The 16310-nt window shown below is 35.0% G+C and overlaps 2 protein-coding genes across 9 annotated transcripts; one reads left to right on the forward strand and one right to left on the reverse strand.

Moving 5' to 3' along the window:
- The first annotated feature begins 412 nt into the window (after positions 1-412).
- LOC133872247 (uncharacterized) lies at positions 413-3826 on the forward strand. 8 transcript variants are annotated; one of them, XM_062309711.1, is made up of 6 exons: positions 413-736; positions 1022-1437; positions 1676-1733; positions 2149-2211; positions 2686-3037; positions 3603-3826. In XM_062309711.1, the coding sequence occupies exons 1-3, from the start codon at positions 512-514 to the stop codon at positions 1680-1682; spliced, it is 648 nt and encodes a 215-aa protein (XP_062165695.1). In that variant the 5' UTR covers positions 413-511; the 3' UTR covers positions 1683-1733; positions 2149-2211; positions 2686-3037; positions 3603-3826. The 8 variants fall into 8 exon arrangements, 7 of the variants coding, with proteins under 7 accessions (XP_062165695.1, XP_062165697.1, XP_062165699.1 ...); XR_009900995.1 differs by lacking the exon at positions 2686-3037 and having other exon boundaries at positions 413-824; positions 2149-2251; XM_062309713.1 differs by lacking the exon at positions 2686-3037 and having other exon boundaries at positions 413-824; positions 958-1437; positions 2149-2251.
- A 2751-nt stretch (positions 3827-6577) lies between these two features.
- Positions 6578-9422, reverse strand: LOC133873513 (glucan endo-1,3-beta-glucosidase, basic isoform-like). Its single transcript, XM_062311222.1, has 2 exons — positions 9279-9422; positions 6578-7776 (listed from the first exon to the last, which is right to left on the reverse strand). Exons 1-2 carry the CDS (start codon positions 9370-9372, stop codon positions 6830-6832), a joined length of 1041 nt encoding a protein of 346 aa, XP_062167206.1. The 5' UTR covers positions 9373-9422; the 3' UTR covers positions 6578-6829.
- Positions 9423-16310: the final 6888 nt, after the last annotated feature.

Raw genomic sequence — 16310 nt, forward strand, 5'->3', positions numbered from 1 at the left:
CATTTGATGGACACTTAATGTACATATAGAATTACTCATATTGCAGTGTTAGAATATTATTTATCTTAAGTCTTTGTTCGAGTAATTATATGAATACATTAAGTGTCCATAAAAAGTCGGGATAGCTTTTAAAATCACTATTGAACGTGTGATTGATCAAATGATGATTTTGATCGCATGGTAATTTTAAAAGCCACCTCATTTTTTGATAAACACTTAATGTACTCTTAGAATTACTCCATTTATTTACAAGACTATTATTTACTTTAAATTGGCAATTTCCCAGTTCTTTATAAAATATTCTTGAGTAATTCTACATATATATATATATATATAAAAAATATTCATAAAAAAAATAATATCTTTTAAAATCACAATTTTAACTAATACTCGATGGAGGAAGCCATCGGCGGCCAACTCGACCGTTCGATCATCACGCCCAGAAAATAAGAAAAGAAAAACCGACGGTTCATCACCATCTCATCCTTCTTCTTATGTCGTCCTCATACGTATGCCTATCTTTGAACAGGGGACGACGCAGGACCTTGATAGGTGGTATACCATGAAGATTCCTGGGGGCGACGGTGCAGAAGGGTCGATCTCTGAAGTTTGGACACGAAGATCTGTAAATGAGAGATCTACCTTTGCATTGATAGGCTCCGATCTATACTGTTTTCGTGGCAAACTCTTGGATTTTAATGCTTTGATTCCAAACGAAATTTCCGATGTATGGAAGGTAAACATTAGGAATCCCACTGATGATTGGGTCTCTGTTCGACCCATGTTTTCTCCAAGATGCTCTGCTCACAACTTAGTCGTAGGCGGTAAATTATATGTCTTTTAATGAATATCCTTTTTCTCATTGTTGGGGTGGTGAGGTTTATGACCCCACGACTGGAATATGGCAAGTATTGCCTGATCCTCCATATCCTAAGGGATATCATATTTTCTCTGCAGCTCTTTAGAAAATGGAAGGGAAGATGAAGATACTTTTGCAAATTTCTTTATGTACGATGTGCAGAATTGTTCTTGGGAAATTCTTGACCCTGTCCGTCGCAAGGTTCACGCGAATTGTCGTAGGGGACAAGCAGGAAAGGCTCTTGCGGTAGGAGATTATTTATATTGGATTGTAGATGCCGCTCACTTGCTGGCCTACAATTTCGAGTCGGATTTGTGGCTAGCAGGGGATATTAATGGTCTGAATATTCTGACCCATGAATATCTTGATTCCGATCTTCCTGGTTTGTTCCATTTGGAGAAGGAAAGATTCTGCATTATACACACTGCAATTAATCGCTATCCACGTGATAGCTATGTCCAGTGCATCCTATTTGATGTCTTTCCTATGCCCGAGTTGAAGAGTTTGCGTATATCCTTTGTTTCCACCATCAAATATAAGACGTCTCGACCCACTTCCGTCTTGGATAGCTTTTTAATGTAAGTTTCTTCCTGTATTTTTACCAAACCATCTTCCATAACATTTTGGCTATAATTTTTTAATTTTTCTGTCTGACATTTTCTTCAATTCAGGTGGAAAATTTCCAAAACTTGTGACTTTTGTTGGACTCTTGATGTCAATTATATTAATCAAGTGATAGATGGGATCCTTTTGTCAACAAAGCATGTAGCCAGACACTAGATTGTGGATTTCTTACTGTTTATATTTGTCTTGCAGGAGTTGAGTTTGTTGTGGTCTTGCATCAGGAGTTGAGTTTGCTGTGGTCTTGCATGAGGTGAGTTTGTCTAAATGCGGTTGCTTTTGCCGAGTTCTTGTCACTGATAAACTCTGAAACATATCATTCCTTCCCTAGTTGCCTAGTTGTATTTAAAGTTTGAAAGTGTTGCACACCTACCAGCTTGGTTGCCAAACATGCTTGATATGTAAATTTTGCAGAAATGGTTGTCTACATGAAATTCTAGTTTTCTGCAAGGCCCTTAGAATCTACAAGAAATGTGTGGACAGAAAATTTAGACATACAAGATTTTAGGAGTCTGCAAGATACTAAGATGCTACCATTTATTAAGAAGTTAACCTATGACTCTGAATGTAGTTCTTGAGCATGATGTTCAGGGTTTATTTGATGTGCACATAAGAATGACACTGCTGTTAGTTTTTTGTGTAAGTGCTAATGGGTATGAAACTTGCAGGGGTAAGTAGATTTGGAGAAGTCAAGCAAGAAGAAAGTGCAAAGAGTACAGGGAATTATGATAGTCGGTATCTGTCTTCGTTGACTATTATAGTCTAGATTAGGTATCCAAGCACTTAATATCATGACATTGTCCAATGTTTTTGTAAGCAATCTGTTTTTTTTTTTTTTTGGGATGAGGATACTTTTGTGTTGAATATTTATTTAAAGTTGTTTATTGCTTTTGTATAGAAGGCTCCATGCTGTATTGTTCCATTGAGAAAATTACTATCTACCGTAGAAGATATTATCCTGGATTAATAATCAACGTATATATGTCTACTTGATATTGCATCCTTTGCCATTCTTCCGTAAGCAAACTAGAAATATACAGGTCCACTTTAAACTGACTTAAATAAACAAGTTTAAGCCAAAACGGTCACTTGAGTAAGATCCTCATATCAGAATATGGTGAAGTCAGCGTGGTTTTCGTCCACTATTGCTCCCTATAACTAAACCAATTATTAGTTAATGTTTAGACTGTATTTGTGTGGGTCAGATGTGTAAATCAAACTGGGGCTGGTTATGTTCATTGTCAGAGAAATAGTCCTCGTACCGAGGTGGAGTGCCATTGTTCTATAAAACAATTGGGTCCCCAAGAGGTGATGACCTTGTTCAGGTCTAAGCTGAAGGAATGGTACCACAAGGAATTTGTACTTGATGAGGACAACCACTGGATGCTTCAGGAATGGAAGGGCTGTATTGTCTATGCTTGCTCTTGTTGGGTGCCGAATTAGGATGTTTGTGGAAACTCATAATTGTGGGCTTGGCCAGCAATTAAGGATACCTCAGGCACAGTGCAAACTATTGTCCTTGCTCAATTTTCAATGTTGTCTATTTTGTACGTGCAGGTATATTATAAACTTATCTATATATGCTTATCATCTTTTCAAAAAAAAAATCTACGTATGCTTATCATCTTGAACTTTCTACATGTGTTTTTATAAATGGTGGTAGAACTATGGATTGGATAAAAGGCTTGGAACAAACTGCAAAGCCTTTTGAAGACGCTGTAATGACCCTAAAACTTACAATAATGTAATAGGATGGATTTGCCCTTCTTCTTTGCATATTTTTGCATGAGCTTGAAGTTGTGTCTGTTTTATTTCATGTACTAAAAGAAAGTTAAATTTCATAATTTCTTGATATTTTGGTTCTCTTATGGTTTGTTGATCATTTCGTTGCATCATTTTTGCGAGCATGGTATCTTTGTTTTGATTTTATGAACTGAATATTGCTAATGCAATTTCAGATATATTAAATGATAGCACTAAAACAGATTCTTAGTGATATTATACTTTTGATATTGCTAATAAAATTATTACTTCCTGTCAGTTTTAGGTTTTTATGCATTACTTGCAAAAGTTGATATTCTATTATTACTATTGCCTAAGGTGTCCTTATATGTTATTTCAGGTCATATGCTTGCTCGAAGTTGGTACTGTACGTTGGAAGAGGGACAAAATTGAATCTTGCTTGTTGAATTATGCATTCGATATTGCAATGTTCTTGGTTTTGTATATTTTGTGTCATTGAGTTGGAATATGTGGTAAACTGATATATTCCATTTTGATGTGTAAATATGCAGACAGATGTATTCCATTTTGATGTGTAAATTGTCACTCTAATTGGATTTTTTTCTTTGATGCACAATGCTCCCATCGCTTTGAATTCCATTATATATATGCAACTTCTCTTCAAGTTGTTGACATGACTTCTCTCGTTGTCTTGAAAAACAGAGCTTGCTTGTGTAGCAGTAAAAATAGAATCTGTAGAAAATTCATAAATTGGTCTAAATTTTCTTAGTCAAACCATGCCCATCCCAATGAATTGCATATGCAACTCGAGTGTTGAACAAAAATTCCATTCTCTGGGCATCATTCCACGTACAGTTTTGGTACAGGCAAGACATGGAATAAATTTATGCTATTCTTTAAGGAGCAAGGCTAAACCATGGTCGTAGAAAGCCCATGAGAATATCTTATTTTCTTTTTCTTTCTTTCTTTCTTTATTTTTTTAAAGTACGTTACATACAAGAACATTAAGCTTTGTCAGCTAGCTGTTTAAGAGTTACAATTCTCAACCTCTCAAGTTAACTCAGCATTTAGCCTATATAGCAAGATACTTATGCTGACTTTTCACAGTTTTCGTTAACAAAATTAATGGAGGGTGGACGAGCTAGGGGAGCATTTCATACAAAATAATACCAAAGGATCTTTAAGATAATATTTGTACCACAAAAATCGACTAAAATAAGTTTCCCAAAAATATATGGCTGCCCGCACAAGTGAAGAGAATTGGTAACATATAATGCAAAAAAAAAAAAAAAAAAAAAAAAAAAAAAAACCAATGCAAAGGCTAAAGCAAATTGATCGATATTGTTTCTCCATCGATTGGTACTTTTCTTTTTCAACCGCCAACTGCATTCGACATTAAGCAACTTCCATATCCATGTTTTTCTTGTACTTGCCATTATCTTTTTTCATTGTATCACTTTTCGTAATTGCAGCATGTAGCCTTTCTTTTTCATCTTGTAGGCACATGTATTTCTTTTTCAACCGTTTCAAAACTCTTTCACCATGCTCGAATATTGGAGGATCATTAATCCAATCAAAAGATTTACATGCCCGACCATTCTACAAAAAAAAACAGAATTAGTAAACTTTGTTTGATGAACATAGGCACTTTTAAGTAAAGAAGGAAAAAAAAAAAAAAAAAAAAACTGACACTAGTACTGTTTCAACCTCGTCAAGTTTTGAACTAGGTTGGAAAATGAAATTTTTGAAGTTAGCTAAAAGTTCCAAACATGTCACACTGAATCAATTTGACACTGCCTTCTGAATCTCCATATCTAACCAATTCGATTAAATAAGCATGCCTCTCACTGCAAACAAATATAGATAGTCTTACGACCCTTAAAATTCTTTATGCAAACAAAATCTTCAGAACAATCCTTGTCCAATAAAAAACATTTAGGACAAATCAGCATATAGTACTTGTCAATGTTTTTTAGACAAGGGTTAATCAGTTGTAAAGATTATGGCAGTAAACTTGTTCTTTTAAATGTGCATATATTTCTTGTATTTTTGCTGTCAACTAGCATATAATTACAATAAATAGAATACATATTACAGAAATTGTTCTAAATATTGGAGACAGGAAAAATCAAAGTAAAGATGTTATATAAGAAAGTAGAAAAATACAATATTTTAGGACCCCTTCTTGGAATAAAATTCTTCAACTAGGTTTTTTACGTGCAGCTTTCTTGAAAGTTGAAAGCTTTTTGGTACCTTTCAGAGTGTTGGGTTTTCCTCCCAGCTTGGGCTGCCTGCTGAATGAGAGGAAAGAGGGAAATTGAAGGGCAAAATGGGAACGAAAACTACTACTGCAAACATAGTTTCTGGGAAATCTAAGAGATTCTGAATATGCAAATGGATTAGCACGATTGTATATTTGTATTCATATGTTCTCATATATGTCAGACCGAAAGTCCTCAAACCAATATCAAAATATAACTAATCAACCAAATATGAAGAGTAGGGAAAACAAATCACATGTTCTCGTTGGACCTGGTCGGAGGTCTGCGGTATGCAGTGGTTTGCAGGGCCTGTGGTGGTTTGCGAGGGTCGGTCGGTGGGCCGTTCGTCTTGGTAGGCGGTGCTCGGTCTGTGGGAGAGGGGGACGGTGGAGATTTGAGAAATTTGGGGGGAGGGGGGGGGGGGGGGGGGAATTAATGAAATCGGTCTGAATGGGGAGATTTGAGATTTGGAACACGTTTTAATATTTTTTTTAATATAAAAAAAGGAAAAAAGAGTGCCACGTGGGATGAGGGTCCCCACGAATAAACGAACTCCTTTATTTGGTTTAGGTTTTTTATTTTTTATTTTTTTACCACTCCTTAATCCCTGTATAAAAAAACAGTTTATATATATATACACACACACACACACTTAAACAATCAAGATGTAACTCTAACAGTCTTTATCAGTTTCCTTCGCTCTTTGCCGCTCTTTCATATTATATGTTTATACAAGCAGAAAGCATACATACTAATACCCTAGTCCCACACATATTAAGTGGATAGATTATAAAAGCACTCATGATGTTAAGTCTCTTGTCGGTTCCTTATGAGATGTGATTTGCGCTTTTATTAGGACAATATTATCTTAAGTAATGTTATGAACCATCTTTTTATCCTCCAAAAATTGATTTGGCTTTTAAAATTACTATTGGATCAAAATCCAATAGTGATACATCCCATGATAATTTTAAAGGTCACATCAACTTTGGAGGATAAAAAAAATAATACAAAGATGGTCCTTATCATTAATCTAATTAATACAATATATCATATAGGCCATCTTGGGCTTAAAAAGTTTATTCTACACAAATTGAAGATCATAGTAAAATAGAATTTCATAATTTCAGCTGCGCGTACATGCTTAATTTACATGTACAAACATAAAAGAAAACTATTTTTTAAAGACCACTCTCTCCATGCCTATCTATGCATGGGTGCATTTCTGCATGGATACATTAACACATGCAGATGAACTACAAAGGTGGCTTGCTTATTAATTTCACACCAAATTAAGGTGGCCTTAATTATTCCAAAATGCATGCACTAGCTAGACGTGCTATTCTCAATTGAAATGAATTGAGTATTTAGGTGTCTTATTTGGAAAAAAGAGGCCCCAATGTTTCTCCAACTCCGGATTCTTTTGATTCTCATCAAACATCGCAAACACGTAAGTTTCTATAGGCTTGCCGGGCTTCTTTGGAGTCCCTCCCTTCACATGCTCTGCCAAATTAGTGTTGTAAGTTCTTGCATTATCCGTACTCGCCCCCGTTTCTCCTGCCGACGGCCAACCAGTCTCCGAGACAACGATCTCCAAAGACCCTCCGCCGGCCTTTTCTAACGCCGAGTAGTAGGCATCCAAAATGGCGTCGAAAAGATTCCTGTACCCCAGCTGGCCGTCCTGCACGACAACCCCCGGAGAAGTGAAAAGAGCATACTCAAGATGGATGTTACGAGTGTCATGGATGTAACTAAAATACGGGTACATGTTAACGAGCAACGGGGAGTTGCTGTTCACTAAGAAGCTGATGACAGGATCGAGAAGTTGCCGATACCCATCGTTACTGAAAGAGCCATTTGACGGAGGGGAGGATTCTCCGAGAGCCTTGCCGAATGTGGGAGTGGAAACTTTGATTTGGCTCCCAAGGCCGGCATTAGAAATTGCAGTTTGGATGTTTTGCATGGCAGGGAAAAGGAATTGTGCGTATGGACCTTGTGGCTCTATTTCATTGCCAACGGCAATGTATTTGAAATTGACGTCGCCGTAGTTTTGTACATTGTTTCGGATCCAGTCGTCGGCATTGGCCTGCGCTGAAGCTATGTGTTGAAGCTCTTCGTCAGGGACTCCCAGCATGAGCTCGATGTTGGTGCCTCTGAGGGCATCTTGAGCAGCTTGGTTTTGGCCGTAGAGTCGCATTCTTCGGATGTTATACTGTTGATAGAGAGCTATAACTTCAGTTGGAGGTGGTAAGTTGTCGCCAAGCATTCCATAACAAACACCAAGCTGGGCAGCTGCATGCATGCAATTCCATGCGTTAAATATATAGAAATAAGATGTTGAATATGGATAGAATTTGGCATATATAAAAGACAGATGTAGATATATAGAACATGTTACCAAACAAAAGATTTGATAATAAGTATATATAGTTATGATATATATATATTCATCTTGTGATTTTCCGAAATGAACTCATGATATAATTAATAGATCTTTTTCAGGCATGTTCAGGGTGGATAAGATTTAGAGAAATGATCCTTACACTCATTTCTCACAACAGTCCCACAACAAGCTGACGTGACTGGTAATATTTTATTATTTTTTTTGTTTTTTTTGTTTTTTTTTGTAAAAAAATAATAAAATATTACCAGCCACATCAGCTTGTTGTGGGGTTGTTGTGAGAAATGAGTGTAGGGATCATTTCTCAAAGATTTATAACAACTATAAAGTGATTTTATAGAAGTTTAATTTAACTTTCACAACTTTTGAGAGATAGAGTGCTAAATTACCAATTATCTCAAAAGTTTAAGTTGATAAAACCAAATAGAGCAGAAATCTATCTCTATTTCCCCTACCCGTTGCCCTTTATTTATTTATTTTTTCTAATTGAATGAGGGAAAATGCTACAGGGGAGGATATTCCCCACTTCTAATCTGAATGGAAGAAAAAAATATGAGATCTTATAGGAATGCTTTCAAAATAAAGATTGGAAGTGGCCCACTTAGCTAAACAATGCGCACGGTAATTTGCAATATGAGACACTTTCAAAGTTGGAACTTTGAAAGGAGGATAAAACTAAGCTAATATCGGAAATACAATTTGTAAAAGACCAAGAAGAAAAAAGAGGGGTTATTGATGGCAAGAACTACTAGAAGAGCATCACCCGCTCCAAAAACAGTTTTCCACAACCAGAAGAAGCAGCTAACCGTGAAGCAAAAAAGGCAACAGAAGCTTCACCAGTAAGCACATCAGTGGAAACCAAATATTTAAGAGTAATAGCCTGAATGATATTGCCTTGAGCTCATCATTGAGCACAGCCACAACAACAACAAAAGTTTCATGCACGTACTGCAACATTAAAATTTGCGCGCCTTGTAGCAACCGGCTATAGGAGGAAGCCAGAGTTGCCATGGAAATTTAAAGTTGCGTTGTCCTTTAACTCAGCTGAACTAATATCCTAAACTCAATGAATCTATTAGGAGATTATTTGTGGCTGTGAGAGGCTGATCAGGGCATGTGATAAGTTCACGACCTCTTGAACTTGGAATAAGAAATGGAGCTGATTCATTTTAGGTCAAAATTTTGTTTTGTTGCATCTAATTAACGTTGTACATGTACGTTGTTATGTCATTTAAAAATGTTAAATGACGTGACAACATATCTACCATTAGATCTGTAAAATTAAATATAACCTCGGAAATAGAAAGATGATTTTACTCCCGTAAACAATTTGTTTAGGACTATAACAAGGTGAGAGAGAGAGAGAGAGAGAGAGAGAGAGAGAGAGAGAGACCTGTTTGGCCTAGGATGGCCATTAGCAGCCCAAGCAATAGCATTATGGAAATCATCGAAGGAGAGCTTTTGCCAGCATAATTGGATTTAGCCATTTGAACAAATATAGAAGAAAATAAGCTAAGAAGTATGCTTTTAACAATATCAAGCAAGCTGCCCTTTTATAGAGGGTGATATAGACTTTTTCGTCAGATTTTTGGGTGACCATTACAGTCCACATTTTTCAGGGTCAAGCATTCCAATATGGAAATTACTAAATTGTTCCCAAAGTATACCACTAGCATCATTTATCAAGGCACATCTAACTGCTTGTTATCTATCTCTTGAAACTTTCCCCCCACCTTTGAATTAATGGTCTTTAATTTGTCCATCTCCCTTATGAGGCCCATTCATGCATGTAGCTATCCTGGCGGATCTAGGACTTTAATTCACTGGGCGTAAAATAAAAATATAGAGTTTATCAAAAATTGATTAAAAATATTAATAAATATAACTAACAAAAATAAATAAATAATTCGAAGAAAAAAAGTTATTATCAATCGAAATATAAAAATGCAACTTATAATTTATTTTTTCACGCCTTTGATAAATTTATTTAATTTTCCTCAACGAGTTTTCAATTTCTGAAAGTATACCATTTGCATCATTAACCAAGGCATATGTAAGAGCACTAGCACGCTAGCAGCAGCTTCCATTAGAGTTTTCTTAAATGTAGAGAACCAAACTATTTTTAATAATGTTAAGAGAACCACTTTTGCTTTCTTAATTTATGGTACAATTTTTGGTTCTTTTGGTTTATAATGGTAACAAGAAAATCTGTTTCAATGTATTTTTTTATGACTTTTTTTTTTTTTAACATTTAGGAAATAAAAGGAAGAAAAAAAGAAAAAAAAGAAAGAAAGAAGAAGATTTAAAGAAGCTTTTCTGCTAGTGCACGTATAACTGTTTGTTATCTTGTGGAACTTTCTCCCTACGTTTGGATGGCCTTCAATTTGTCCATGTCCCCTGTGTGGCTACATTCATGTACGTTGCTAGTCATAAGTCATATATATATACGAACACACTGACATCACTAGGCATGGAAGGACTCGGAGAATCGGATAAAAGCATTGTTCTATTTATATCCTAAAACGTGGAAAAGTAGTACGAAAATTCATCCAAACATTTACTATCATATCTCTTACAATATGCATATATGAAAAATGAATGTTGTACTATTTTTTACGTAATTTTTGTACAATTTTTAATAATTTTTTTTAAAACTAATTATTAAATTTATTTTCCGTTAGATAAAAACTCTAACAAATAGAGAAGAATTGAAGGCCGCCAATATAGGACGACTGCAGACAAATGCACATGCATTGCCATTTGCCAGCCAATTCGATGCATCCAATATGTGGCTCTAAATTGGTATCCACATATATATATTGGTTGCTAGCTGGTGTCCAACGTATAGTAGACGGTACGTTCAAAAACTGACGATTAATTTTTTTGATCATACTAGGAGACCTGGACCTCTGCACTACTTGGGCTGCTTGACTCCGTCGGTGAGTTGTGGGGGAATAGAAAGCAATGCGTTAAATTACACTTTTTTTTTTTTTTTTTTTTTTTCTCCTTTTTTTTATCACGTAATTATCTCGTAATATATCCTGAAGGCATGAGTTGGAGTGGCATTATTGTAATTTTGTATTTAACTTTATATTACGGCAATGCCACTCCGCCTCATGCTTTCCGAGAGCACTACGGAACGTGTAGTAATGTCAGAGAATAACCTCACAAAAATGTCAGAATTATATGCCATTTTAGAAAAAAGATATTGAATTAATAAGCGTTTCAAACTGGAGTATTTGTGTTTCCAAACGTCTTACTTAAAGGTACTCTATTAAAATTTGCTGTTAAATCTTGTCAAAATTTTTAAAATACCTTTATTTTTATTTATTTTTAAATATATATATATATATATATATATATATATATATATATATATATATATTTTCAAAAATTTAGATATATTTTTGTAAATTCTGTTAAATTCTGACAAACACCAAATTCTTAGCATTTTTTTTTCCTAAAAAAAAAGAGTATTTTGAATACTCCGTTAAGATTTACTGTTAAATCTTAACGGAATACCCATAAGTGAGACATAGATATTTAACAATAAATACATAAATATTATTTTGACTATATATTTATACATTAACATTTTAGTTAAGACATAGATCTCTTACCAGCTGAGTTGTACGAAAATTTCAACAAACATTTCCAATATACATACAAACCCTATCAAATAAGACATAAGGGAAGGCCGCCAATATAGTATTGTGCACATATATATATATATATATCTGCGTGGTCCGTGAGGAAATTCATTGAGATCTACATATATTGGTTGCTACTTGATATATATATATATATATATATATATATATATATATATATATATATATATATATATATATATATATATATATATATATATATATATATATATATATATATATATATATATATATATATATCTGTGTGGTCCGTGCGGAAATTAATTGAGATCCACATATATAATATATTGGTTGCTACTTGCTAGCTGGTTTCCAACGTATACACGGTTCAAAAACTGACCATTATTAGTTTGATCATATTAGGAGACCTGGACCTCTGGACTTGGGCTGCTTGACTCCGTCGGTGAGTTGGGGGGAAGTAGAAAGCGATGTGATAGTTAATTAATTTGTGGTTAATGTACGTTAACCTGTATAATATATTCGCATGACAGCAGGGGCGGAACCAGGATTTTTGGTGAGGGGGGACGGAATTTTTTTTTTATTGGGGAGACGGACTTGCATAAATACAAAAGCATATAAATATTTAAAATTTTTATATATTTGTATTTGTGCATATTGATATTAAATAAAAGCATTGAAGTCTTACATTTAATCTCATGGCATCACAAACACACAGTGGTATAAACAACTAGCAAAATAGCTTATCTAAAAATAAAAATAAAAACTAGCAAAAAAAAACTAAACATAATCTATAGAGTCCAATAAAAACGATACTTATGATCGTAGACTCTTTCTTCTAACAATCCCTAAAGCCTCAAATAACAATGCTATGAGTCGAGCCAAACAATGGTAAAATCATAAATGATTAAACCATTTAACTTGTGATGCCAAAACAAATATTGTGAACCCAAATGACTATACAATAACCACTCAAAAAATTGATTTTGTTGGTTAGAAGTCACTTATAATAACCACTCAAAGAACCCAAACCATTTAACTTTTTATTTCGCATCTTCAGAGTCTTAAATCAAATTGAGTTTCTAGTTACAAGCCAACTACAATATGGAAGGAAATTAAATGAATGGGGTATTGTAGATTTTTTGTGTTAAAAGATGGGGCAAAACTAAAAAAAAATAAGTTGAAGGGGACACAAATATTATTTTAGGGGGACAAAAATGTCATTTTGGAAGGACAAAAATATATTTTTTGATATATTTAAGGATATTTCACCCAAGACGTTAGTCCGCCCCTGCCCGCCAAGACAATTGCCGGTGCTCCAATTGCCATGGAAATGGAAAACGACAGAAGTGCTACAATTGCCAGTGCTCCAAGCCCGCCAAGACAATTGCCAAGGAAATGGAAAACGACAGAAGTGCTACAATTAGTTGATTGCAATCTTTGCAGACGTGCTGGTGCAGGCTTCACAGGCTGATTTGTGACTTGTGAGCTCAGTCACAGTAAAAAAAAAAAGGAAACTAAGTTTGAATTTTGGTTAGAAGCTAACGGTACAAATCAAGGAAATTTTTGACTTTTCAAAATAAAAGAGGGGTCAAAACATATAAAAAAAATCTAGGGGGGACAAATTTAGATATTTTAGGGGACAAATTTATAAATTTAAAATTTTTTAAGGGAATTTTAAAACTTTTGGGGGGACATTCGTCCCCCCAGCATATATGTGGGTCCGCCCCTGCATGACAGCACATCGGCAGCAACTACAAATCTCCACCATGTCAGGCCTATGATATGTAGCACACCAACATGGAAAGATCGATCTCAGCTATATCAGGAATTAAAGGAAAATATCAAAGTATCTCCGGCCAGCTAAACTAATTAACTAAACTATATTCATGCCATAGAAATTGTTGCATTAGTGGTACATGTAGAGTGCGTTCGACATTGTAATTTCATAAACAAAAAATGCGATTTTAAACTATATAAGCATATAAACTTGCCTTCCTTCCTAGCTTGATTAATCTTTCTTTCTCTTCTATAGGGGGAACGATTTTGACAAAGATCTTCAGTCAGTTTGCATGGTAAAGACCCAATTCCTGTGAACTTCTTCACTTTTGAGGTTTCTCCTCATGAATACATCATTAATCAATGTGGTTGAAAAAACAAAATTTGTGTAGGTGTTTATTGATATGTTTGCTTATTTGGTTTACTCAAGATTTCTTTATTGGCAGCTTGAATGCAACAGTCACAGAAGTTGGAACCGCAGCACACTTTTGAAGGAAAACATGGAAGCCATATGGTTAAGAAAGCAAGAGGCCATGCATTATCAAAAGAGAGCGCATGAAGAAATATTCATTTTCAGAGAGTAATTAATTATAACAAAATTCACCATTTCCTAAGTTTAATTTTCAGGACAATTGATGATTTAACTTGATATTAGAACTGGGATCTTGAGTTGAAACTTTGATTCTCTTCGGAGTTTATCGTTGTTTTAAAATTGAAAACAACGTCAAGTTTCCTCTTCTCATATCCGTGTTTTGTGTCATGCCATAGCCATTTTAAAAGGGATTAGGATCCTCATATTCTCAAAATACGTAATTTTGACTGTTTTTAGGTATTGAAACATTTGAAAAATGCTACTTATTAAAAAGGTGCAAAGGGCAAATCATACTGTTAAATAGGAAAGGCTAAGTGGCGTGATCAAGTCTCAATGTAATTACTTCTCCAATATTTAAGAAAAAGTATTTGCTATATATATAAGAGCATGTGATATTATTGAAATAGAGAACCGTAGTTTTGAGTCTACGTACGGGATTGCAAGCAACTCTTTATTTGTTGTTTTAGGGTGCCTTTTGAGTTTTGACCTTACGATTTTGTAGACAAAAAATGCGATTTTAAATCAAATTGTAAAAAATAAATCGTTTCGGATTGTGTTTTTAAAAAAATTGCAATCAAATCGCAGACAATGTCACAATGAGAATTTTTATTTTTATTTTTTTAAACACAATTTTAAAAGCTAAATTGCGATTTTACCAAAAACTTAATTATGTTTTCAAATCGCACATAAAATCTTGATTTTTAAGATTCGGCCACCAAGACAGTATACATAGGAGCCTAGCAATGCAAAGCTAGACTTCCGCTGTGGTTTATTTCGTCTCCAAACTTGAGAGACCGTCGGCCGCGTTAGCAAGAATCTTCATGGTATACCACCCATCAAGGTTGTGATTCACCTCCTGATTAAAGATAGGCATACGGATGATGAACCATCGGATTTTCTTTTCTTACTTTCTGGGCGAGATGAACCACAAGTTGATTGAACGACGAGATGGCCGTTAGCTCCCTCCATCGAGTATTTGTTATTGGGCGGTTGGTTGGAAGCAAGGTGTAGGGACTAGGGAGGAGGCGATATGTGGATTTAAGGGTTTTCTTCATAGAAGAATGCCAAAGTCGGTGGAGTGAGGTGTCGATTGATAAGAGATGTGTAGGTGAGGTGGCTTGATCGTGTGGTTTGTATTCGTTTGGACTTTGGAGATTTTAAATAATTACAGTTTGTGTAAAATGCGAAAGTCAATGTATATATTGAGTAATGTTTATTGTACACAAATTGTGTCTAGCATATATATATATATTAGAAAAAAAAATGAAAACTACACGTACACTTTGTGTGCAAGAAACATTTATCTTCCTTATTTGGTCTAACTTTTTTTTGGAAAATTACAAATATACGATTGTATATTTGTATTCACATGTTCTCATATATGTCAGACTGAAAGTCCTCAAACCAATATCAAAATATAACAAATCAACAAAATATGAAAAGTAGCTAGGGAAAACAAATCACATGTTCTTGTTGGACCTGGTCGGAGGTCTGCGGTGTGCAGTGGTTTGCAGGGCTTGTGGTGGTTTACGAGGGTCGATCGGTGGGCCGTTCGTCTTGGTAGGTGGCGCTCGGTCGGTCGGGGAGGGGGACGGTGGAGATTTGGGAAATTTGGGGGGGGGGGGGGGTGGTTTGCGAGGGTTGGTTGATGGGCCGTTCGTCTTGGTAGGTGGCGCTTGGTCGGTCGGGGAGGGGGACGGTGGAGATTTGGGAAATTGGGGGGGGGGGGGGGGGGGGAATGAAATCGGTTTGAATGGGGAGATTTGGGATTTGGAACACGTTTTCATATATTTTTTTTAATATAAAAAAAAAAAAGAAAAAGAAAAAAGAGTGCGGACCCTCGTCCCACGAATAGACGAAATCTTTATTTGGATAAGGGTTTTTTTTTTTATTTTTATTTTACTACTCCTTAATTCCTCTATAAATTTATATATATATATATATATAGACACACACACACAGACACACTTCAATAGTCAAGATGTAACTGTAACAGTCTTTATCAGTTTTCTTCGCTTTATCTCTCTTCATATTATATATTTCTACAAGCAAAAAGCATGCATATATGTATATATACTAATACCCTAGTCCCACACATATTAAGTGGAGAGATTATAAAAGCACTCATGATGTTAAGTCTCTCGTCGGTTCGTTACAAGATGTGATTTGTGCTTTTATTAGGACAATATTATAATAAGTAATGTTAGGAACCATCTTTTTATCCTCCAAAAATTGATGTGACTTTTAAAATCATTTTTAGATCAAAATCCAATAGTGATGCATCCCATGATAATTTTAAAGGCCACATCAACTTTAGAGGATAAAAAGATGATACAAAGATGGTCCTTATCATTAATTTATATATTAATACAATATATCATATAGGCCATCTTTGGCTTAAAAAGTTTATTCTACACAAATTGAA

Source organism: Alnus glutinosa, chromosome 7 (genome assembly GCF_958979055.1).
Source record: "Alnus glutinosa chromosome 7, dhAlnGlut1.1, whole genome shotgun sequence".
Taxonomy (NCBI): Eukaryota; Viridiplantae; Streptophyta; class Magnoliopsida; order Fagales; family Betulaceae; genus Alnus; species Alnus glutinosa.

Excerpts from the sequence above, each read along its gene's own strand:
- LOC133873513 (XM_062311222.1), bottom strand. The coding sequence starts at position 9,372 with ATGGCTAAATCCAATTATGCTGGCAAAAGCTCTCCTTCGATGATTTCC. Across the intron at positions 7,777-9,278 it reads GGCCATCCTAGGCCAAACAG|CTGCCCAGCTTGGTGTTTGT; the intron begins GTCTCTCTCTCT and ends GCATGCATGCAG.
- LOC133872247 (XM_062309708.1), top strand. The coding sequence starts at position 512 with ATGCCTATCTTTGAACAGGGGACGACGCAGGACCTTGATAGGTGGTAT. Across the intron at positions 737-1,021 it reads AAATTTCCGATGTATGGAAG|AATTGTTCTTGGGAAATTCT; the intron begins GTAAACATTAGG and ends TACGATGTGCAG.